The sequence below is a fragment of the Haliaeetus leucocephalus genome, unplaced genomic scaffold, assembly GCF_000737465.1.
Source record: "Haliaeetus leucocephalus isolate CR32 unplaced genomic scaffold, Haliaeetus_leucocephalus-4.0 Scaffold92, whole genome shotgun sequence".
NCBI lineage: Eukaryota > Metazoa > Chordata > Aves > Accipitriformes > Accipitridae > Haliaeetus > Haliaeetus leucocephalus.
In genome coordinates, this window is record NW_010972528.1 from 911,029 (window position 1) to 934,320 (window position 23,292).

Sequence of the window (23,292 nt, forward strand, 5' to 3'; positions counted from 1 at the left end):
CGGCCGCGCTGCCGTGGCCGGGGCCGGAGCTGCGGGACCCTCCTCAGCCGGCGTGCTGGGGCTCCGCCGTCCGTCAGGCGGCCCCGTCTCCCCTCGGGGCGCCGGCGGCATCGCCCTCCGCCGGCTCCGTCCCGCCCAGGGCGAGAGGGGTTCCCGCTCGCCCCTGCCTCTCTCCCCGAGGAGCCCGGGAGCCAGCGGGGAGGCGTGTACCAGCCGGGTAAGGAGAAGAGCCAGCGACCCAGCTCGAGCACTCTCGCTTATGGGAGAGGATTCTGGTGGCTGAGCAGAGCGGGAGCGGTTCAGAGCCAAAGCTCGCTGCTGCTGCGGGTCTCTGGGCTCTTGCTGTCTGAGAGGTATCGCTGCTGAGAACTGAACAGCACTGACCTCCTCCACCCAAGTCTCCTTCCTTTATTAAGAATTCTTTGAGTTTTTCCCAGGTGTCTCACTGGGTTCAGTGGAAGGGGCTATCAGGTCTCTGCGATCAGTGCCGTTTTCGCCCTTTCCACAGACTTTTTGCTCTCCTTCTTGTTCAAATGTGAAATGGGATCACAAATATCTCTCTTAAAGCAGTTGTGAGTCTTCTGCCTTTGCTCTGAGCCATTATACTTCTGTGCTCAGAGTTCAGTGGACTCCCTTCTGCCTGTAAAAATATCAGTGGCGAACAGCAGCAGGCTTAGGAGTCAGCTGTGCAAAACATCTTCTCGCTCCCACTGTAGCCTAGCATCTCTCTCAACCACCCTCATAGCTTTCTGAACCTACTGTGGTGTTTCAGTCAAACCCGGTAACGTAAAGGTCTGAAAGAGGCAGAGACCACGAATGTTTTGCAAAAAAAACTTAGCTTCTGGGAATTTATGCCCGTGTTATGCTCCTCTTGAGGGAAAGGCAGGAATAACGTAGCTTTTAAGTGTCCTGAGAGTGCAGAATGTGCATGGCCACGTGTGCTGCCTTTTGCTTGGCCAAAAGGATGAGAGGTTGAATGCAGGATTGTTGTGGGAGCGGTGTAGAGACACATGGGGTGATGGAGCGAACCTACAAGGAAGCCAGCTTTGTTAGTTTTACTACCGATAGAGAAACTTCTCATTACTTGAAGTAGTTTCTCTTGTTTCTGGAGCACTTCGGTGCTCCCAGATTATAAATCTTAGAAGAAAATACATTTTTTCTTCACAGTGCAGCACTCTCTACTTGAAAGACTGAAAGGAGAACTCAGTGTGGGCATGGGGAACACTTGTTTCACAAGCAATTTCTGAACTGAAAGGATGTGTCATGGTTGGGAAATGGTTGGAGTTGTTTCTGTTCTCTCAAGGTGACTTGACTTTCCCCCTGAAGCAGCTTCTCTTGCTGGTCGAAGCAAAGGAGTTATTTACTGAGTATGGCTTATTTCTTTTCATTTTTCTTCTTTCCTGTTCATTCTCTTTATACCTTCTCTGTCAACTCTAGTGCACAAGAAGGGGTTGAGAGGAAAAAGAGCAAATGGACAGTAAGTCAAGCAGTAAGGAACCTGTGGTTCTCAGCAGAAATCACTGCCTCGGTAATAGCAAATAGATTTGAAAGAACTGGACGTAGTAAAGTGAAGAGCAAGAGTACATGTTTGTTAAGTGAAAGCCTCTGAAAGTCCTCTTAGGATGTCAGAGGAAAGGGAAACTGGGGGATCCTTCAAGGCTTTTGAAAGGGAACAGAAGCAGCCTCATGAATTGCATGTGTAGGGCTAGTCTTGTCTGGCATAAAGCTGCTGTGGTCAAGGCCCTCTCTAGTTCTAGTTTCTTTTATACTCTGGGTTTCACTTACAGATTTTAATAGCCAGCAGAGCCTAGTGTAGCTGCTTTCCAAGGTTATTGCCACAAAGCAAGTTTTGCAGTACTAGGTGCACTTAGCTATGAGCAGCATTATGTTATTCTGGGTGCTGTCCAGGCAGGTGACAAGAAACATTCCCCACTCTTTAGAGTTTACAACTGTCACAATACTTTATTAGCTCTGCTGGGTTTGGTGATTGTGAAAACGCAATCCACCACTGAAGTGTCTCTTGACACAGTTTTCTCCCAGTTTTGGCAAACTTAATCCATTGCTTCAGTAGCCCTTGCCTTTTTTTGATGCCATGCACTCAGCACAGGGGAGCTGCATATCAAACCATGGACCCCCCCAGCTGGGGCATGTAGACAGGCCATTAATGCCAGTGTGCTGTGGAGGAGAGTCCCAGCTGGGGTGGTAGGCAGGATCCTTTAGTCTGTGCTGAAATCACTGCTGATAACCAGGTGTTACGTGGGCTCACCCTACCCGCGTGGCGTTGATCAGGGAAGTCGCTGTTTAGTACAGAGTTCCTGATGTGGGGGTGGGGAGGTGGGAGCAAGAAGAGTTCAGTATCGCAGCTCTGATTGCTCCTGCTTTCCTGCTCTTTGAAAAGGTAATGAATACGACCGCAGTTTCTTTACCATTGAAGGCCTGGATCTACTAGTCTAGGTTAACATTTTTGTTTTGTTCATGTACCTGCTAAACACTGAGCCTCTTCCCTTCTTTTGTGCCTTCAGGACTGTGTGCAGGCAGCACCTGTGCTAGTCTGGCTCCAATTAAGACAGAGTGATGGCCTAAGCCCGTTTCTAAACTTTGGTGTACTGTTGTTGTGCCTGTCAGCCTCTGGGGTGTGTTTCATCCTTCCCTTTCCCGTGGAGCAAATGTCACTGTCCTGCTGTCCATAAAAGAGCAGAGATACTTAAGTGAGGCGTTCCTGTTGCTGCAAAGAGAGCAAAGAATGTATTGTCTTTCTCTGGCAGCCTCAATGCTTTTTCTGTAGTGAATATCTTCCTGCTTTTGGTTGCAAAGGATAAGTTGCAGTTGATGCAAGTAGCTGCAACTGCCATAGCACCCACTATATGCTGTAGGAATAAGGGGTGCGTCTTAATCTTGCACCAGCAAGCACAGCACAAATGTATTAGGTGGTTACAGGACTGCATTCCCTGGCCTGCGATTTCCTTGTGCTGTGTGAGTGCTGCTGCTGTTTTCTTCATGCAGTGCAGGTAAACGGAGGTGAGTGCCCAAATGGTCTCTGCATCGGGATACCCTGTTGCTGCACAGGGTTTTTGTGTCTATAACGTAGTTGCTGATTTAATTACTCTGTTCATAAACAGGTAAGCTTTAAATATTCTTCTGGCAAATTAATAATATTTGCATTTATTTCTGTAGGCAGAAGCATTCATCCTGATATGTTAGCCTATTTGGTAACTGAAAGCTTGCCTTACTTTCAAAGGACATGCCTCTCACCCACAGTTGTGTTTAGGTTTGTTACGTGTGCCAGTAACAGTGCAGCTTCTGGTCCTGTGAGCAGCCATTTTGCAAGAGCTCAGCAGCAGTTGTTACCTGGCAACAGTATATGAAATTTCAGTTTTCAAAACCAGTGAAAATTTCAAGTGAGGATTTTGCTGAGACAGGAGGCTTTGACTTCGGTGTACTGATGTGTAAGTGCAGATGGAGTGGGCTTGCTCTCCAATGGGGATCGTCAACTATTTACCTTGCTAGTGAAATAGAAGAGTCTCCTTCACCCCCTGTTACATCTGTCCCCTTCTAAAAGCCTTCAGAAGGCATGGAGGCCACCAGGCAACTTGTGTTAGGCCAAATATATGAAGTCAGGGCAAACGCACTCTTCAAAGCACAGCTGAAGCTCTGAACACTTGGTTGCTTTACGCAAAACTTGGGTGCTGGAAACTTCTGTGTGATTAGTCGACCAAGGGAAAAGTATGGGAATCCCGTAGGCACAGCTGCACAGTTTCATAGCTCAGTTACTCAAACACCTGGACTTTGAGGTCAGGTCTCAGTTAGAAGCCGTTTTTGGAAAGTAACAAATGTATTACTTCCACCCAACCCCAAATGTTGCAGCTAACCACTGTATTGCTGGACTTCAGAGATCTCTCTGCAGGCATGAGGGTTGGAAATGACCCTTCAAGAACCCTTTGGTCTGGCACTTGATTCAGTAAATCTGAGTTACCAGCTTAGTCTTTCTGATGCAGGACTATTTGCTCCTTGAACCTGGTAAGTTCCTTGTACCTGTTCTTTGGTGGTTTTTCTGGTCTGCTGGGATTGCTTGTTTAAGAAAAGAGCTATGGCTTCACTTGTTTGTGTGGAGATAAGTTTCTTACACGGGAGGTCTCTTACACATCCTTTTTGGAAAAGAAAACTTTTCCCAACCAATTCCTCATATTCTATCTGATAGACCAGTAGAACCTGACAGAAAACTTCTGGAGGTAGTGTATTTTACATATTGCTGTTTCTTTTAAATGGATATTGCGCACAGTTGGCCATGCTTTTCCCTAGGTTCAGTGAATGAGAACCAGAGACCATCAAATTCATATAACGGAGACCTGAATGGACTTCTGGTGCCTGATCCCATCGTGGCTGGAGATGGACCTTCTTTGGCTAAGCCAGTGCATCGCAGCATTTCTTTGGGAGCCCTGCAGGAGAAGCAAGTCATGTAAGTTTTGTCGAAAAAAGGCCAAGAGTAAATAGAAAACTGTTAAAAATTAGTTCTGCTGAGCCTGAACAAGCATGCTGAATCTGACAATGAGTTTTACATTGAGTTCAGGTGACAGTTGTGAGTCCATGCTGTTGGTCAGAGGTTTTGTAGCTTTTGTGAGGCTGATGCATGGAGCCTGCCATCCTTGCTGCTCAGGAACTGAAGAATATTAGAGTTGTTTAGAGAGAAGGGGAACATGACTGGGGGTGTGATGGACATTGCAAGTCAGGATGGAGGTAAATTAGCAGGGCTCTGGGTGAAACTTAGTGTTCTCATGTAGACCTCCATCTGGACTCCTTCAGGGACCCAAGTTACGTGAGGGGTAACTTATACCAGTTTGCAGTATGGTAGACCTTGCACTTGTCAAAGTATTTGTCTCCACATAACTTAAAACAGGACAAATGATCCTGAGCTAGATTTCTACCTAACTCCTTGCTGAGTTGTACGTGTACATCGGAGTGTTTTGGACAGTACATATGTTTTTACTGCTTATATGCAAGAGAACGTATGCATATAGAATACTTTGGATTTGTCACGGGAGTAATAATGTAAATCCACAACTACAAATTCACATCAGTCTATTTAGCGTAATGCTTGGCTTTATGTGCTGAGTCTTAACATTAGAGCTTGTGTAAATAGCTTTTGTTCGGGTTCTCTGGTCATAGTTTTGAGAGAGGGTGCTGTGAGAACCGTGAGCAGCATGCACTGTTGTTGATGAGGTTCAGCTGGTTGGCTTTGGTCTCTTTGCACTTTCCAATGTTGGATAGTAGTCAAGGCTACTTTAACCAAATGTAAGTCTGTGCTCAAGTCAAATAGGCTGGAGGTTCTTAAGCTGAACAAACCAGCTGTTTGGTGCTGTCAAACCTGTAACATGTGAGGAAGGGAGACTTAACTGAAAGTAGTTTCTGTTTTCAGTTGTTCAGCTCAAACCTCATAGATGCTCAGATACTCCTTCTGCAGTGCTGTTAAAATTATAAATAACAAATATCTGACCTCTGTTCTCTTCCTGCGAATCCTGTCTGATTTTTTTTTCCCCTTTGTTTTTCTTAAAAGCTGCCTTTCTGGTGATGACAGCTCCACTTGCGTGGTGATATCGGCAAAAGATGTGGAGATAGTAGCCAGCAGTGATTCCAGCATCACTAGTAAGGCCAGAGGGAGTAACAAGGTAAGGAGCAAGAGAAAGCATAGTTCTGTCTCTTTTTTTTTTTTTTTTTTTTTAGTCACATCAGCTTGTACTTGACTATTTTAAACAGAAATTATGATCTCCTTTCCTGTGTTATAGGAGCTTTTAATTAGGTAGCAGTTTGTCAAAAAGCTTAACAAGCGGGGGGAAAATTGGAGCAGTATCTTGTAGCTGATTGTTATTGTTATTGCAGAGTTTGGCCAAGTTATCCTCCAATTTTTGGGAATAAGTCCATGATCTAAGTTGTAGGTTCCTGGGAAAGTGGCCTTCCTTCACAAACAAGCTTTTTCTGCTGAATGTTTCTTCACTGAAAGGTCTTCACTATGGAGGGAGAGTTGCTCTTGATAGTTCGCTAGCCTCAGTCCTGCTGAGGGCTCTACCCAACAGATCAGAGCTGCAGAAGAACCAAGACGCTGAGATTCGAACTAGTGCTGTGGCAGAGTACCAAGACATGCTCAGAGCAAATGCTAGTAATAGGAGAGAGAGCTCCGGTCTTGATCCTCTCAGCCCTTTTCCATATTATATAATTTTGTTTCTTAATGTGCAGTGAATTAAGGGACTGCAGAGATAGTAAATGAATACTGTGCCATGTTATCATTGTTTTTCATAGATAATACTGAAGATAAAAATGAAAGGGAGGATCACTGCCATAATTTCTGTATTCTTTGCTCACAGAGGTAATGCTTATCAAATAAGACCAGGACTCTCACTTTCTTGGAAAGCAGTATTAAAACTAAAAAGCAAGTGCCCATGCAGCAAATGTGTTTTTTATATTTCAAAGAAATTTCCAAGAACTGGGAAAACAGACACAGTGCTAATAAAGAGATAAAGCCTGCTTTGCTGCAGTTGCAGGGTCAAGTGTTGTTCTGCAGCATGACAGATTCAGTGAGTTGCATTCCTTCTTGCAATGCAAGGAAATATTCCTCAACCTCCAGAACTCTGGAGGTTCAGAGTTCAGGGCTCTGCTACTTGGCATTCAATGTGCAATTCTTCTTACCAACTGCTGCTTCTAACAGTTTCCTATCAAGCATTACAGATCTTCGCTAGAGGAAATTGTATATTTGGCAGGTTTGTTCCAAGAAGAAGTTAATTCCAGACATTTCTCATGTTTTGTTTTTTCTCCCGAGCAGGTGAAAATACAGCCTGTTGCTAGGTATGACTGGGAGCAGAAATACTATTACGGCAATCTGATAGCTGTTTCAAACTCTTACCTGGCTTATGCCATTAGAGGTGAGATACCTTCTTGTCTTGCATGTGATTTGTATTCTGTCAGCTACAAGCTGATAACACTTGGTGGTTGCTGGCTTAATGCTGTCTTTGGACAAGGGGCAATAATTGAAACACATTTTGCAATACCCGCATCAGGCTGGTGTTGTAGTGGGAATGTAAGTGAAGCTGGAGCTACGGGGGAGAGAAGAGTTGGTTGTGTAGGAGAGTTTCCACTGAGAAAGAAAGCTTTTCTGAAGTTAGAAATAAAAGAAAGAGAAGGAATCAGTGAGGATGGAGGAAAAGTTGAAGGACTGCATTGGTTTCACTGGACAGTAAGCTGATGTTCAGATTACTACAGCAGACAAGCTTCTGTGTAGCTAAGCACAGAAACAGCCCTGTGGTAATTTGAGCAGATAAATGTTTGTGATGGATTTGCTTGCATAAATTTAGAGTTGTGTTTAAGGCTTGATTTAGAGGAGCCAAAGAGCAATGCAGATGCAGTGTATTTTGCAGTAGGAAGGAAGAGAAAAGCAGAACAGCATAGGGAAAGATTGTTTCACAACATATATGAAATAAATGAACACTTGATCATCTGCAATGTGTCTTTCTGCTCTCATACAAGCATGCAGTGTCTGGGCCTCCATCAGCTCTTCCCTTTCTTCTTAGTTCTAGCACCTGTCAGTTTGTCTGGCCTTTTATGAAATCTACCACTCTGCTTCTGTGTGATTTCCTAGCTGAGGTTCTTTTAGGACAGCTTTAGGGTGTCTCACCCTTTTTTAAAATATTAAAGCTTGGGTGAGTAACGCTATGGAAAGCTGAGTGGTCTGCTAGGGCTGGCTTGGGCATTAAGAAGTGGAAGCAAGATGGTCTCCATAAGACTGCCTGCATTATGTTTGTCTGAAGTGGGGAAGCTGGAAACTTTGCTTGGTATGTGCATGCTCTAAAGCATGTCCTTTTCAGTCACGCAAGCCAAAAAGCAGTGCTTTTTGCCAGGTGAATGTTTATGCTTTTTGCATTCCCCTTGTAGAGCATGCATTTGAGCTACCTGCCTCTCAGTGAAATTGCAATTAAAATTAATTCACTATAGCTGGAGGTCATTGTTGGAAGTTTGGTAGCTTTATCATGAGCTCAGGATAAAGATTTAGGTCTTGCATTTAATGAAGGCATCTTCATGAGAATAATCCTGGGAATTATGAGAAGTCAGCTTCTGTTGCCTTCTTTTTAAGTAGAACAACTTAGAATTTGCGGTGTTCAAAAACAAGACACAGGGAATTAAGCTTGCCCCAGGCAAAGTCCTTCTTGATGCTGCCGTTCCAATCTTCTGTGCCAAACCTGAAAAGTGCAGTGAATATTTGTGCATGTACCCTGGGTCTTGCAAGGGCTTGTTAACATGGTATCTATTGATATGAATTTTCAGTGTGCTGCCAGTCACAGCTGATGGCAGGATGGGTGCTGGAAATGACAAGCCGATGACTGGAAACAAAGGCAGTCCTGTGGAAAAACTGCACAGATAAATGGTGACTTCTCCCTCTGTCTTTTCTGCAGCTGCCAGTAATGGCTCCGCTATGGTGCGAGTGTTGAGCGTCAGTACTGCTGAGCGGACCTTGCTGAAGGGATTCACAGGCGGTGTGGCAGACCTGGCTTTTGCTCATCTCAACTCCAACCAGCTGGCATGCCTGGATGAGGCTGGCAACCTTTTTGTCTGGCGCCTGGCCATGGATAAAGAAAAAATCCAGTATCTTGTCAAAATATGCCTCATATCAGTCTTTGTGTAGTGGCTTGATGTGAATGCGACCTCAACATTGCAACTTATTTTGTAGCCTTTCCAGAACAGCAGCTTGCAGGGGGAAGGTCGATAGTTCTACCCCTTCCAGAGTATCAAATCAGTCAACCTGTGCCTGTATTCAGCACAATTATTACTTGAAATTGCATGTAACTTTAAATTCTAGCAGTGATGCCTTAGTGCTCCTTCTGGTTCAGGCAAAAGTAGTCAGTGAGAAGTGTCAGTCTGTACTAGCTGGCCTTACACATGGACAGTGTCACCTCGACCATGTGACGGAGTTTTCTACTCATGGTTGTCTGGTTCTAGCTCTTTTCCTCCATTACTTTTACTTTTCTGGGGAGGAAGATGTAATACATCCCTCCCACTCGCTATCTTCCTTCCAAACCTGTCATCCTTCTTTTGGTAGTCCTGAAATTTAATTCCAGTGTTTGACTCATTGCCCTAAATCTTTTCCTTTTAGTTGCTAGGAGTGACTGCTTAGTGCTTTTGGGAGGCACGTTAGTCTGTGGGATATGTCGTCTTAGGTTGTGGCATCTTCATTTTAATTGTATACCATCATTTCAAAAGCAACTGGAGCAAAGGTGGTTGTAGTTAAGATCTGATTTGTAGGGGTGGACTAGAGCACTCAGCCTGAGGCAACGTGGTAGCTTTTTTGTCCTTCCATGGTAGCGTTGCAATGCTAGCTGAAATAATTTAATCTGTCCATCAGCAGTCACATGGATTGCACATTCAGATGTGGCTGTGTGCCCCTCTCATGCTTATCCTGTCCCTGCCTGCAGCCTGCAAGAGAAAATTCTGAGAATCTATTAACTTTTGTAAGCTTAATCTCTTCTGCTAGTGAAGAAACGCTAGCTTGTGTGCTTTCTTAGCAGAATCCTTTTACCTGTTTTCTTTTTGAATCACAGTGATTCAAAAAATCTTGAGGTTTAATAGTATTTAACAGAGGACCAAGCCTGAATAGGTTATTGCTGAGTATTAGTAACACAGCCAGAATGTTACATTTCTTAACCATGGTGATCAGAGAGGAGATCTTGGTTAACATCAAGAGACCTGACAATACCCCATTGAACACCTCTCGAAGAATCATCTGGTGCCCTTTCATCCCAGATGATAATGAGGAGAGTGGTGAAGAGGGAAGTCAAACGTTGGCGTTGTTACATGAGGACAGGGTAAGGAAACCCTACTTTTGAAACGTTGTCCCTTGTTATCATTAGAGGGGGAGAATCTAATGAAGGAAAGAGCTGATACGGTTAGAGTTGTAAAGGCTCCTGTCTAGTCTATGTTGGGGACCCTCCTGTAATATGAGATGCAGGATTCCCTCTTCTGAGGAGAGGCCATACTGATCCTTTTCTGGGCCTCAGGAGGATGGAAAGTGGTAACTTCTGCTCGCCATCAAATAGCGAGGATCACTAGAAATAGTGTGGAGGGCCAGAGGCATCACTTGTCTGTTCAGGCTGAGCCAGTACCTAGGGGAGGGGGCTTGGTGAGCAGCAACTACAACTGCCAAGAGCAGTTCCGCATACTTTTGTACGGCTGGGTGCCAGAAAAGCATCTAATGGCCATATCAGGTGGAAATGGGAAGGTTTATGACACATGCTGGCCATTGGGCTGGTGTGTCAGGATATACAGTAAGGATATAAGAAATTCTCTACTGCATCAGACCAGTAGTTGTAGATATAAACCTGTGTGCCTACATGTTTGTTTTCCAGGCAGAGGTGTGGGATTTGGACATTATCCGAACGAACCACAGCTCCTGGCCAGTGGAAGTCCCTAGCATCAAAGAAGGCTTCATAGTAGTGAAAGGCCACAGCACGGTATAAACCTATTTTGTTTTCTTTACTGCTGTCGCATAGGTGATTGCTACAGATCATGTAGGTTTTCTTTGGGTTATAGTGTCTCAGGAGCTGCAGTTCTTAGGACAGTGGGCTGTAAAAAAACCCCAGTTTTTTACTCGTCCATATCATCACCCACAAGCTGCTGGCTATGTACACACACTGTGGGTAAATAACCTTTGCTTAAAGAGCCAAGGTGAATGTGTAGTCATTTGCTTTGAAAATGGCTCTTGAAAAAACTCACCTGTATTTCCAAGGGCCTGTTTGACAACCTGGGCTGTACTTCTGATAGAAATTACTCTGACCTCCTGTACTATCAGACTGTTGGTCAAATTCCTGTTTGAAGAGACTACTCTTTCTTCCTGTGAAATAAAAAAAGCTATAAAATGACTTCTCTGTCTCTTTTTCCCTCCCCTCTATGTAGTACCTGAGTGAGGGAGCACTTTCTCCAGATGGAACTGTGTTGGCCACAGCAAGCCATGATGGTTTTGTCAAATTCTGGCAGATCTATATTGAGGGGCAAGACGAGCCAAGGTAACTGGAGAATTAGAAAATGAAGGATCTTGGAACAAAGACCAGCATTTTCTCTGTGAGAATTTCCTTGTTACAGAATTACCTGTGATGGTCATTCTCAGGACGTTACAAAGAAATAGAGTGTATGTTTGTAAAGTAATTTGTTGCTGAAGAGTTGTATCACTGAATATCACATATGCTCAAGGTTTGGTAACCTTAGGAAAAAAAGCAGAGAGCTGTGTCTGGAAGCCGAAGTTCTGTGCTTTGCACAGGCTGTAGTCAAACTTTTGCACTGTCCCTGTAAATGCAGTAAGCTTCTCTGAGCTGTTCCTGGGTGTCACAATCTATGGCTGCATGGGCTGTGATCTCCTTATTTTATATAAGCCTGTAAACAGCTACAAGCTGATAACACTTGGTGGCTGCTGGCTTAACTGTCTTTAGACAAGGGGTAATATGTTCAGCACCCACCTTATATATTCCTTATTTACTACTTACTGCACACTCAGTCTTTTCTGATTCTTTCCTAGGTGTCTTCATGAGTGGAAACCCCATGATGGTAGGCCTCTTTCCTGCCTGCTCTTCTGTGACAACCATAAAAAACAAGACCCAGAGTAAGTCCCTAATCCTGTACTTAGAGTATCAAAGTTTAGTAGTGTCTTCTAACTCTGCCTTTGGAGGGTTCCTTGTAACTGCGTTGTACTTGTAAAAATTTAGTGTTGTGGCAGGAGCAAGTCCTGTCCTCTTTGTAGTCAGTTTTCTAGTGATGGAGAAATAAATAAGGCTCTGGAGCACAGCCTAAAGTGACCTCAATCCTAGTGTCAATTCCATGAAAGCAATGAAAATTCTAAATTGATGAGTCCTTTCTGGTTTGTGGTATGGTCAGTTTTGACTGGCCTGTTAGCTTTCAAATTTTTACTGCAGCTGATTAAAAAGTAACTGTTTTGTTTTGGTTTGTGTTTTCTTTTGGTTTGTTTGTTTTTTTTTTTTAATTTTTATTCTTTCTTCAGTCAGTTGTGGCCTTAAGGTTCTTGAGAGCTACAGTGGTTTCTAATCTGCCTCAAAAGCAGAGATTTTCTAGGAACTTTAAGACATGGTTGGGCAAAATCAGCTATGGGCAGCTTTTGAGGAACTTTCCTGTGAAATGTTTTTATGGGAAGAACCAGATCTTACTTTAAGACAACTTAATTCTGTTGTGCCTGCAGGGTTCCATTCTGGAGATTTCTCATCACAGGAGCAGATCAGAATAGAGAACTGAAGATGTGGTGCACTGTGTCTTGGACCTGTCTGCAAACTGTCCGGTAGGTGTTGATAGGCCGACTCCGCTGAAGGGTTGGATTTACTTTGAGCAGTGGATTGTAACAAAGCTCTCAATTTCCAGGTATATTTACTTTGCAAAGGTAATCCTTGATCTCTGATGGAGTCTAGTCTAGCCCCAGCTAGAGCCTCCTCCTTTGCCAGTCTGACCTATCTATTGAAAACTATCAGGGCTGTGGCCTGTCAGGTGACTGTCAGGTCAAGCTTTGGCAAGGGCGGGGAGGTTGATCCTTTTACACAGTCTCCTTGGTGTTACCAAGACCTGTTGTCTTTGCTTTGGTCTGTAAGAGCATAGACATACCTGTAGCATGAGGAGAGGCATTCCAAAATTGCACTCCTTGAGTGCTTTCTTCTGTAAAAATACTAGATATTCAATAACCAATCTAAGATCTTTTCCTATTACTGCTTTTTGTGATATAAATAATGAGAAGCTGCTATGTTGACAGAGCATAAGCAATTATACAAGGCTTATTTGCTGAGCCACATAGGTCCAGAAGTTGAAATTCTGCTTTAGTCCATCCCTTCGCTCAGCTTATGTTCCCTGATTTTACTTTTCTGCTGGTGAACTGTGGCCTCTCTGATCACATGCACATGTAAGGCCACTTCTGAATTGTCCTCTTAAAGTGAGAAGAATATGGCATACAGCCAAGTGCTGCTTTTTCTACCTCATACTACAGAAGGTCCAAAACCTATAGAAGGGTTATTGGTTTGGTGGATTTTTGTTTTTAAATCTGTAGCATTGGCTCTTGTCCTCCTATGAATGTGGACCATGTTAAGTAATGACAAACTGTCATCTTTCCTTTAAAGGTTCAGAATCTAGATCCTATTGTGTGATGTCCCTGATGAAGTCTCTTAGCTGAAGTCAGCACTGATTTCTGCAGTGATGTTTTTGTTCTAGTGGGTGGTTGCACTGTAATATGCCTGTAAACTCCTTAAGGTGGTGGGTTTTTTTTGTTTTTTTTTTTTTTTTAAACTTATGCAGTTTCATAGCAGTCATTCCGGTTGTGCTAATTTACCTTGCTTTCTGCATCCCCCCTTCCCCCACTTCTTATTTGTGGATCCAGCTTTTCTCCTGACATCTTCAGCTCCATGAGTATTCTTCCCAGTCTGAAAGTCTGCCTGGACCTCTCTGCTGAATATCTGATACTGAGTGATGTGCAGAGAAAAGTAGGTGGTTCATTTTATTGCTGGCTGTGTGGGTAATAGTGACAGAAGGAGAAATGGCCATCTGTGTGACTGATTCTGCTGCCTAGGTCTAGGATTTGCACGTTAATAGCTAAAAATGCAGAGGTGGGCCTCAGCTACTTCACCATAAGATGACGAATGGGAGCCTTAAGTATTACTTCTCACCCTAAAGTAAAGCGTTCATTTGGAGGAACCTGTGTCTGACACAGTAGGATTGAGTTCCTGATCAATGTTGACTCAGATAGGAGTGTGCTTATTGTGGTTCCCTTGGGTGTTTAGTTTCAAATTTAAAAGCCCCAGGCTTTATTCTTCACATTATTCCCATTGTTCCAAATCTCTTTCAGGAGCTAGGCTTTGTAGTCCACACACACGTATGCATGGTCTGCTCTGAAAGCCCAGTGACTTACTGTTTCTCATTCTTCCAGGTCTTGTATGTGATGGAGCTGATGCAGAACCAAGAGGAGGGTAAAGCTTACTTCAGCTCCATCTCAGAGTTCCTCCTTACCCACCCAGTCCTAAGCTTTGGTATCCAGGCAGTGAGCCGCTGTCGGTTAAGGCACACTGAAGTGCTCCCAGCAGAAGAGGAAAATGACAACTTGAGTGTAGGTAGGTGACGAAGAGAATTTGCCTGCTGTGAGATCAGGATGCCTTTCTTGACTGGCTTTCTCATGAAAGGCTGACTCTCTTCTCTTAGTCTGTATGAAATACATACTGTGCAGCTAAAGTGCTTCAGAGAGGCACTGTGGAGCTGGATACAAAGGACCTCTGGAAGTCTCTGGTCCAACCTGCTGCTTGAAGCAGGACTATTGCTGGTGGTATATTGGGTTACCTATGGCTTCATCTAGTTGTGAGTTGAAGGCCCCTAAACATGACATTTCTGGCTCTACTCTGGTGCCCTATCCCAGGGCTGCATCCTTTCCTAAAGAAAATGTATTCCTAATATCCAACCTGGACCTCCCAACCCAGATTGTAGCCATTGCCCCTTACCACACAGAAACTCTGCTGAGGTGTTTCTGTTATTAAAAAGCATTCCAGGGCCGTGCAGGCTGAAGTGACTGCAAGTGACGCTTCGGTGAAGGTACAAGATTAGCTGCTTGGTATCTGAGCCATGATGCTTTTGAGATCGCATAGCGTCATCGCCCCCAGCAGAACACAGGGGGCTTCTGGCAGCGTAAGCCTGAGTCCCTCTCCAGCACAGTTTGATGCAGTTCACAGGAGCAGAAGAGCTCCTGGAAGAAATGGCAGGATATATTTCTGTGACTGCTTGCCTGAGTAAACTCTGTGTAGTTTAACATCAGAGATGTGAGCATATGGTCTGAGAAACCAATTGGTTGCTTCTGAATTGTGCTCCCTGAGCCTGACAGATGTGAGGACAGTACACAGTCTGAGTTGAAGGAAAAGGTGTGGTGGTTCTCCATTGTGTCTGGAAGGCATAGTGCCAAGCCACAAAGCTTCTTGTAGAAGAAATTAACAAGTAACTCTTACAGAGGAGAGACACCTGAGATGTCTTCTCTGGCTGTTACTACAATGAGTATGATAGTGAATCCTGTGGAGAACTGTTCCATGCAAGCATTCCTTGATCACTGCCTCTCTTCAGCTGTTGGCTTGCTCCTGATCTCCCACCTTTCTGTTAGTAAAATTTGGAAAGATGCTTTGAATAATATCAGTGTGTTTACTGTTAGAAAGATTCCTGGGCTTATCAGTACAGCTGTATGGTGTGCTTCCCTATGCCTATTATTGTACATAATAATAGTTAATTCATGTTGTTGTCAATATTTGTGGCATATTGCTCTGAAATGCAGAAGTAGAAATGACTGATACATGTAGCAAGTCAGGAGCAGACTGGGACTGAAACTTCAGGTCCCTGATTGGTGCTCAAATAATTAGGACAATTTGCATAGGAATGCCTAATACTTTTTTTTTTCGGTGGGGAGTTAGGTTTATCTTTTCTACTCAGCCTCCTTAGCTTTGTTAGCAGTGAGACTGATACAGGTCTTGGGTGAATGTTGTCAGCACTGGCTGATGGGAAGTTATTGCAGAGCTCTTCATAACTGTAGTTATTTACAGCCAGGAAGGATGGTTGAGCCCTGGTCTGAATGTCTGTACAACATAAGCTAGTGTGTGTCTCTTAAATGACTGGTTGGATGTATTTTCAACAGCAAGAACAAATCGCTGGCAGTTCCAGACCTCAGCTTCCTCCTGTTTACCTTTTTTTCTTTTTATCTTTTTTTTCTCTTCCTTGAGGTATATTTGGCTGGATTAGAGCAAATTTGATTGCTCTCACTTTGAAAAGTAAAGGGAGTGTAGGATATACTTTCCCTTAACAGGGTGAATCCACCACCGAAGTGGAGAGGTGATGAAGCTGTATCATGCTGGTTCTCTGCTGCTGGTTCATCTGCTATGGTGATTTTTTAGTACTTTGTTTGCAGTTTCCATCCAACTTCATGTTTTACTTTTGTCTTGCTTCCAGAAGGTGCTCAGGGAGCTGGGGCTGTTGAATCAGCAGCAGGCGTGCTGATAAAACTCTTCTGTGTGCACACCAAGTGAGTATGTGTAGTAGCTGCCATGGGCAGCTGTCTGTGGTTGTCCTAATCCTGCACTGACCTGTAGAAATTTGATTTAGCAATTCCTTTTGCTCATAACAAAAACTGTTTGAACCCATAGAAACTTCTAGCTGTCCTGTGTTCAGTATGGCCTTACCAGGAAGTAGCCCTGTGTGGTGCTGTGGCAAGCTAGTATTTTTGTCACCATGAGTATGCAGTGACTTAAGAGTTGTGCTCATGTGTAAGTGCTGGGAAGCATCTCTCGAATGCTCTGGGTGCCAGAACTGGGTGACACAGCTGAGTGAGGATCAGCTTCTGCTGCTTCTGTCACAGAAGACACTAAAGCATATTCCAAGGGAATCAGCTCTATGAAGAGGAATCTTCTAAGCATTAGATTTTTCCTGGTGATTCATAAACTAATCAGAGATGCCCTTTTTCTTTTTTCAGGGCCCTACAGGATGTGCAGATTAGATTCCAGCCTCTTCATAGTCCTGACATGAGTGCATCCATGCCTTCCCATGGCTCTCATGAAGAATTTGGTGAGCATTTGTATTCAGACGATCTTCACCATTGCTGAGCCTTTAAAGGTTGTTGATGGGGGGACAGCAGGAGGGCAGCTTTAGGTGTGTCTTTGTAATAGAATGGTGTCATTGCGTAAAGGATTCTGAATATGGACTAGCTGTGAAGCAGGCCACTTGATTAGACACTGGTGTGAGTATGGAGCAGGGGGACATGTTAGGCTGGGAGCGCTAATGCTTTGTGCATGCTTGAGTTCACCTTGCTAGGTGATTTAGCACTTGTGCCAGAAACTTGACATTTTTCTCTTGTCAGGCAGAAGAGATTAGAGTGACACCAGAGCTTTGGGAGTAGAGGGGACTGGGCTGTGAGTAGTGTGTTCTTTCAGTTCATTCGCCATTCTGGGATGTGGCTGTTAAACTGGCCTTAAGTCTAGGGAAGAAAGGAAGCTTGGATCTCTTATTATCAAAGCCTGATAACATCCACTCTTTAGCATATGAAGAGTAAGCATAACACAGGATTTGCCTAGCCCTAAGCTTTGACTGTGGTGTTGCAGAGTTTTTGCTTGTTCTTTGCTTGTATGGCTAGCAATGGCATAAGTTCATACTTTGTGGAATTAAAGCTTTAGCTTTTGGGGAAAGTTCCTGCAAATTGATTTGTATTTCTCCCTTGGAAGCCTTTCCAGACCACATGGCTGATCTAAGTACAGAAGGGCTGGGGTCTAGAAAAGGATCGGTGCATGGCTCTCAACCAGACCTGCGGCGTATTGCTGATCTGCCTGTACCAGCAGACTTCCTTTCTCTCTCAAACGATGCCAAACCTAAGCTGATGACTCCAGATGCATTCATGACACCAAGTACATCTCTTCAACAGGTAACCAGAGAGCAGCACTGTTTTGGGGTACAAAGGGTGGGTTTGGATTTTGATACTTTCGGGAACTTTTTCTAGGCAGTAATGACTCTGATAGGCTAAAGTAGCGGACTGCAGAGCACGCAGGAAACTGTGCAGGTAGCGAAGCTGAGTAAAGACGTTGGCACATCTAAAATGCTAAGCTGGCCTAAGCTTGTGTTGCGAGTGCTGTGTTTAGCTGCAAAACTGCTGATTTGGCTGTGTTGTGTAGGAATACGGGTTTGCTAAATAACTGTACCTAAGCTGGAAGACTGCTCTTACTGGTTTACACATGTTGTTTGGGGTTGTGATATAACTATAATGGAAGAAAATATGCCATCTCTGCACATCCTGTCTTGTGGGATCCTGTGGGATGCATGTCTGATGATCAGGTAGGTAGATGGGACCATAATATCTTCTGCATGAGATCTACAAATCATCGATCCAGTAGCTTGGTGGGGTTTTTTGAATCTAATACAACAGGCTTTAACTTGTACAGAAGGCAAGTCATCTGTGCTTGCACCAGGGATTTTCGGTATCAGGAAGCATGCGAAGCATTCCTTGGGATTTGGTGATGTCTGCAAAGGATAGCAAAGTGTCTTGGTGAAGAGCCATAAGCAAGCATTTACTCCTCAGTGGAGCTCTAATGGACCAGTCAGAAAATACAGAATTCCTCTTGATGTTCTGTCACATGTGCATGGCCAGCAGTGCTGCGGCACCCACCGTTGGGTCCTGCTGGGCATTTCTAGGGGCTGTCTGGCACTGACAGTGTGCATCTGTCTGACTCAGCACAGGTTTCTGCTGCCCCTTGTTGTTCATGCCAACAAGCAGTAGTGCAGGAGCTCACTGTTGCTTGGCCACTCTGCATCCCAGTGTCATGTTAGTTTGTCTTAAACCCACTCAGATATTCTTGCTTTATAGCCTGCCTCTGTACTGAATTTGTACTGAATCTCTGTACTGAATTTGTGGCTGTGTAGTTTTCTCTATGTCCTTTTAGAATGGGAGTACACGTAAATTAAAAAGTATTTTTTAAAGTGCATCCTTTAAGGAAAGTGATCTGCAACTTAATTACAAGGTGTGGATTCCACTGGTGAGAAGCTGTGCTCTTTGTGTCTGCATTCCCATGAGAAATGAACAGTCAGCAGTTATTTGCTGTGATGATACAGTTCTTACAGGCAAGGAGGAGAGTGCTTGTGAGCAGCGCTCCACATACACATCCTAAGGCAGGGCTTCTCCCTCCAAGGGAGGAACGCATGGTTGTCACCACAGCTTGAATGTGTACTGGAGGAGCCTGGATGAGGATGGACAGCACATGGAGATGATCAGAAATGGAGATTGTGCTGAGTTGACTAATGAGAGAGAGCGACCCTGGCGACAACCTGGGGAGCAAAGAATAAATTAAACTCCTCCTAAAGGTTTTGATGTTGCTGGCAAAGTTGCTGAGTGCAGAAATTAGTTTTGTGCCTGAGGGTGGGTAGCCTTCCCAATGCAAAGATGTCCTAAGGGAGCAGAGAGAAGTTGTTGATGAGGTGATGGTTGCACATACTGTTTGCTGCAAGGAGCAGCTCACTCTTCAGTGTAAACAGTGTAACTGTTCGGTTTAAACCTGGCTTTTTACTGCAACCTATTTTATGGCAGGCTTTTTCCTGCTGGCACCAGCACCTAGGAGTACTGTAGGGTGGACAGAGCCTTGAGTTTAGCTCAATCTCTGCTCTCTGCCATAAGCACTGTCAAGCGTAAGAAGCTTGGCCACACCGGCTTTCCCAGCTGAGTACTTGTGTGCTTATGTTGGTGTTCTGTGTAGGTGTTTCTTGGTAGCCAGAAGCAGCAGTGGGGGCCAGCATATCCCCCTGTGCTCTTCACTGCTAGCCAGCTAGCTAGATGAGCAATACCTCTTCTTGTGCATTGGAGTATTCTACTTCTGCATATCAGCAGTACAGGACCTAAAATCCGTACAGACTCTGGCCTCACTAGTGGCAGCACACCTTTACAAGAGCAGTCTAGCTCAAAGAAGAAAATGGGGATCTGGTGCGGACCCCTGCAGAATGCCACTTTATTTTGGGAGAGCAATTGCTTGATAAAAGCAGTCGTGGTTCATGTCATGAGGACATATTGGGGCTTGCCTTTGACCAGCACCTGAGCACCCTAGCAGTACAACTCAACCTATTTTTTTTTTCTATTCCCTCTCTGCCAAAAACTCTAGGAGTTCTGAAGCCAGAGTTCTCAGGTCAAGCTCTGCTGTTGGACTCTTCTGTCACATCCTGACTGCTGTATATTTTTCTTACAGATCGCTGTATCTCCAGGCAGCAGTGTCAGTTCCCTGACTGCAGTCACAGCCATGAGTAGCACTTCTGTCACAGATGCCTCTATGCCCAGGTAAATAGCGCATGTATTAAATAATATATCTGCAGCTGAACTGATACGGTCCTTCAGGGTGGTGCAGAGCTGTAGTGTATCTTGTAGGAGAGGAGTTTGTAACCAGAGTTAGAAACCGGCCTGAGTCCCAGTGTCCCTATACGGGCAACTGTTTGCATCTCTAATGTAGCTTGGAGCATGCCTGTTGTCATCCAAGGGGCCAACAATAGTGTTTCATTTGTGCCTCCTAGGGATTCTCTTACTGCATCTCAGTTTTGTTGCTTTACATGCTTCTCCCAAAGGGCTGTTGTTGTTTACAGGTAAGAGAACACTGCAGCCACCAAGGACAGGGAGATAATTGGGACTCTTAGGAAAACTTTACTAGTGTTGCAGTGGGTTGGGCTGCATAACAGGCAAAAACTTCATTTCTGTGGGCTGGGAAAAGGACAAAGACCTACCCTGTAGTGTCCTGTTTCTCCCTAAACTCTGTACAGTGTGAGCAGAGTTGACCCCTCAAATTCTAAGAGATGGCAATGCCCCTCTTTTTTGTTTGTTTGGGGTTTTTTGTTTTGTTTTGTTTCTACCTGGTATCTCTTTGGGCTGTATGGGGACTAGGAGATGCAGGTGCTAGTTGACAGGGGGTAGCAGACCACGGTGGAAAGACCAAGGACTTGGAGAATACTAGTGAAGTTTGGGTTGGGCTTCTCCATTGACCTGTGGAGCCCGTCTCCTCACCCCGAGTGTTTGATGCAGATCTGTGTCATTAGGTTGGCCTGCTTGATTTGTTTGTGTCTCTGCTTTCTGCAGGCCATCAGAAGACTTGACTGTGAGCCCCAAGATGCAGCTGGACACCAGTCTCACACTGAGTAGCAGTAGCAGCAGTCTCCAGACTAGTCCTAGGAGCCATTCAGTTCTTATCCCAGGCCTGCCTGACAAGCTAACACCAAAGGCACCTGTTCCAGTAAGGCTCCAAATGCTGCTCCCTTCCTTCTCCTCATGGCCAAGGGCCCTCTCTCTACGGGACTATACAAGCTGAAATTAGACTTACTTGAATATTAACAGGGCCAGCCTCTGCCCTTTGGAAAACACAACTGCTGGCACAGATCTGCAGCCAGGTTTACCCGTGTTAATGGTACTTGGCCTCATGTCAAACAGCATGTCTCTGAAAACTAGCGACAGCTCTAGCTTGTGCTGTCACTATCGCAATGGTTAGACATGGTCAGCCTTTGTGTTAGGAGACAGTGCTACCTGGAAAGGTTTCTTCCTCCTTGTTGGTCTGACAGGTCTGAAACAATCATATCCTATTCCTAAATTTTTCTTTCCAGGTGTGATGTAAAATAGATTATGACCAAAGCTTGCAACTGAAATAAGCTTTCAGTCCAGGAGATATTCAATGTTAGAACTAACTTTTTCCCTCAAAGAGAAGGGATCCTGGAGCAGAGCAGGGAGGTAGAACTGGTGTTAGATATTCTTTTGAAAGTGTGTTCAAATTAGCATTGGCTTAAGTGTGTTGTTAGCCCACTTGAGAGTCCATTAGAAGTTTTGGGGCCCTTCTCCATCTGCTGAAGAGTGGGAGCACAGGGATCACTTGAGGGAAGGATACAGCTGGCTGTTTCCAGAGGTGGTTGGTGTAAAGTACCAGGGGTTCTTGGGGTGTCTCCACTTTACCCTGAAGGCTCTTATTTGATTTTTTTAATTCAGGTTACACCAGGAAACCCCTCTCTAGCACTGGAACTGCAGGAGGTGGAGCCCTTGGTGGTGCCCCAGGCTTCTCCCACCCGTGAGCGCTCGCCAGACGTCATTTCCTCTGCTTCCACAGCCATGTCCCAAGATATCCCAGAGATTGCTTCTGAGACCTTGCAACGCAGCTTTGCGGGAGCTCCATCTGGGCTCCCTGCAGAGGTGCTGGAGCCCAGTCATCACGCAGACAGTATGGCATCCGCTGCCTCAGCCTTGCATTTGCTGTCTCCGAGGAACCGGCACAATTCAGAGCACAGCCACCACTCTTTGGACATGCCTCCAGTGGAGGTGGACAGACTGAATGCTCCATCGTTACTGGAGACTGCTTTAACTCAGGAAAATGCATCTTCTGACAGTGTTGTGAGTCAGCCATGGCCAGCAGCTCCTGACATAACCAGGGAAACCAGGAACAGCATGGCAGACAGGTAATCACTTGGGTTTGTCTTGCTTAGGGCAGTTTTTTTGCACTTGCCAAATTGCTAGCTTGGTGAAAAGCTCTTATGTTGTGATTAAACCAGAGCAGTTCACCATCCCTCCTTTCCTTAAAGGATCTTACGATTCAACCTTCTTGTGTGCTTGGTCTGTGTATCTGTGTCCTGAACTTCCTAGGCCAGCTCTAACAATTTGTGCTCTCTAATACCCCTTGCAGCATAAAGGATCTCTGTTAAGAAGGTGAAAAGTCTACTTTATTGGCCTTCATGTTCACCTGGGAGTGGAGACTTGAGATGGGATATTTTTTTTGTGTGCTCTAGAAATAAAACCAGTACAAGCTAAATTCTGCCCCAGGTGATGCGTTCCTGCATGCTTTTGTTGAAAGGAATCAATTAGCACATAATTGACAGATTTGATTATAGGTTAATTGTATATCTCTCTTCTAGGAGTGGCTCTGCAGCTAGCATTATAAATAAAGTACTTTAAAAATCAGAAAATTAATGGCAATGTCTCTGTGGAGCAGGCATGCAGAATGGGGCAACATCATATAAGCCTGCTTACCAGGAGCAAACTATTATACTGGAGCAGTGCTAGGATGCATCACAGAATTAGTATCTCTGTCTTGTAGTGGGACAGGAACAGTGAGATGCATCTGGCACCTCTAGAGTCTGTCTAGGCCAGGGCTGCATGCACCATGAGAGCCTGCAAACACCTTCCTTTTCAACAGAACTAGGAGCCTGAGAGTTGTTGTCCCCTAAACTATCGAGGGCTGTTCCCTCCCATCAGAATTGCAAGAGAAAGGCTGCACCTTGTGCCTCCACACCTGAGGATGCTGCTTCAGGAAATGGTCTCAATTCTGATGGCTCTGGGAAAGACACTGAGGCTGTGTCTCTATGTAGTGTTTTTGCTTTTGCTCATAATTTGCTATAGGAATTTGCAACTCCCCTCAATCCCACTCTGTCTTTGAAATCTTCAGGACTTCTCATATCAGAATATCAGATCAGATATCTCTGGATCCAAGAGTTTGGTGGGTTTTTTTTTCACATTGCAGCTCAGTCAAGCCATCAGCCCATGTGAAAGTAACAAGTGCTCACTTCTGTCTAAAGATCTTCTTGCAAGCTGAATTCAGATAGATGTAGTTTACAGCTTAGAAGCACGTGCAATTTGCTTTCAAAATCTTTGTGAAACTCAGACTGGATTCACTGTTACAATTCTGTTCTGGCTGGTAGAGCTACCCCATCAAATTCACACACTTCCTCAGACACCTGAAAGAACTGAGAAGCACTGATGGGTTTTGCCCC

General features: G+C 44.7%; 1 protein-coding gene across 7 annotated transcripts in view; it reads left to right on the forward strand.

The window, feature by feature from the left end:
* Positions 1-102: 102 nt before the first annotated feature.
* The window catches only part of EDC4 (enhancer of mRNA decapping 4), a 37,292-nt gene continuing 14,102 nt past the window's right edge, over positions 103-23,292 (forward strand). For 2 of the 7 annotated variants that reach the window (XM_010583529.1, XM_010583576.1), the window contains exons 1-18: positions 104-4,456; positions 5,552-5,663; positions 6,812-6,911; positions 8,436-8,625; positions 9,695-9,842; positions 10,383-10,487; positions 10,930-11,039; positions 11,546-11,629; positions 12,221-12,316; positions 13,397-13,499; positions 13,943-14,123; positions 15,988-16,060; positions 16,508-16,599; positions 17,253-17,449; positions 19,752-19,840; positions 20,071-20,139; positions 20,627-20,780; positions 21,521-21,984. In XM_010583529.1, the coding sequence (XP_010581831.1) occupies positions 4,263-4,456; positions 5,552-5,663; positions 6,812-6,911; positions 8,436-8,625; positions 9,695-9,842; positions 10,383-10,487; positions 10,930-11,039; positions 11,546-11,629; positions 12,221-12,316; positions 13,397-13,499; positions 13,943-14,123; positions 15,988-16,060; positions 16,508-16,599; positions 17,253-17,449; positions 19,752-19,840; positions 20,071-20,139; positions 20,627-20,780; positions 21,521-21,984 (2,561 nt within the window). In that variant the 5' untranslated portion in view covers positions 104-4,262. Of the gene's footprint in view, positions 4,457-5,551; positions 5,664-6,536; positions 6,567-6,811; positions 6,912-8,435; positions 8,626-9,694; positions 9,843-10,382; positions 10,488-10,929; positions 11,040-11,545; positions 11,630-12,220; positions 12,317-13,396; positions 13,500-13,942; positions 14,124-15,987; positions 16,061-16,507; positions 16,600-17,252; positions 17,450-19,751; positions 19,841-20,070; positions 20,140-20,626; positions 20,781-21,520; positions 21,985-23,292 lie in introns of those variants that run through there. The other 5 variants (XM_010583536.1, XM_010583552.1, XM_010583561.1 and 2 more) reach the window with 5 other exon arrangements.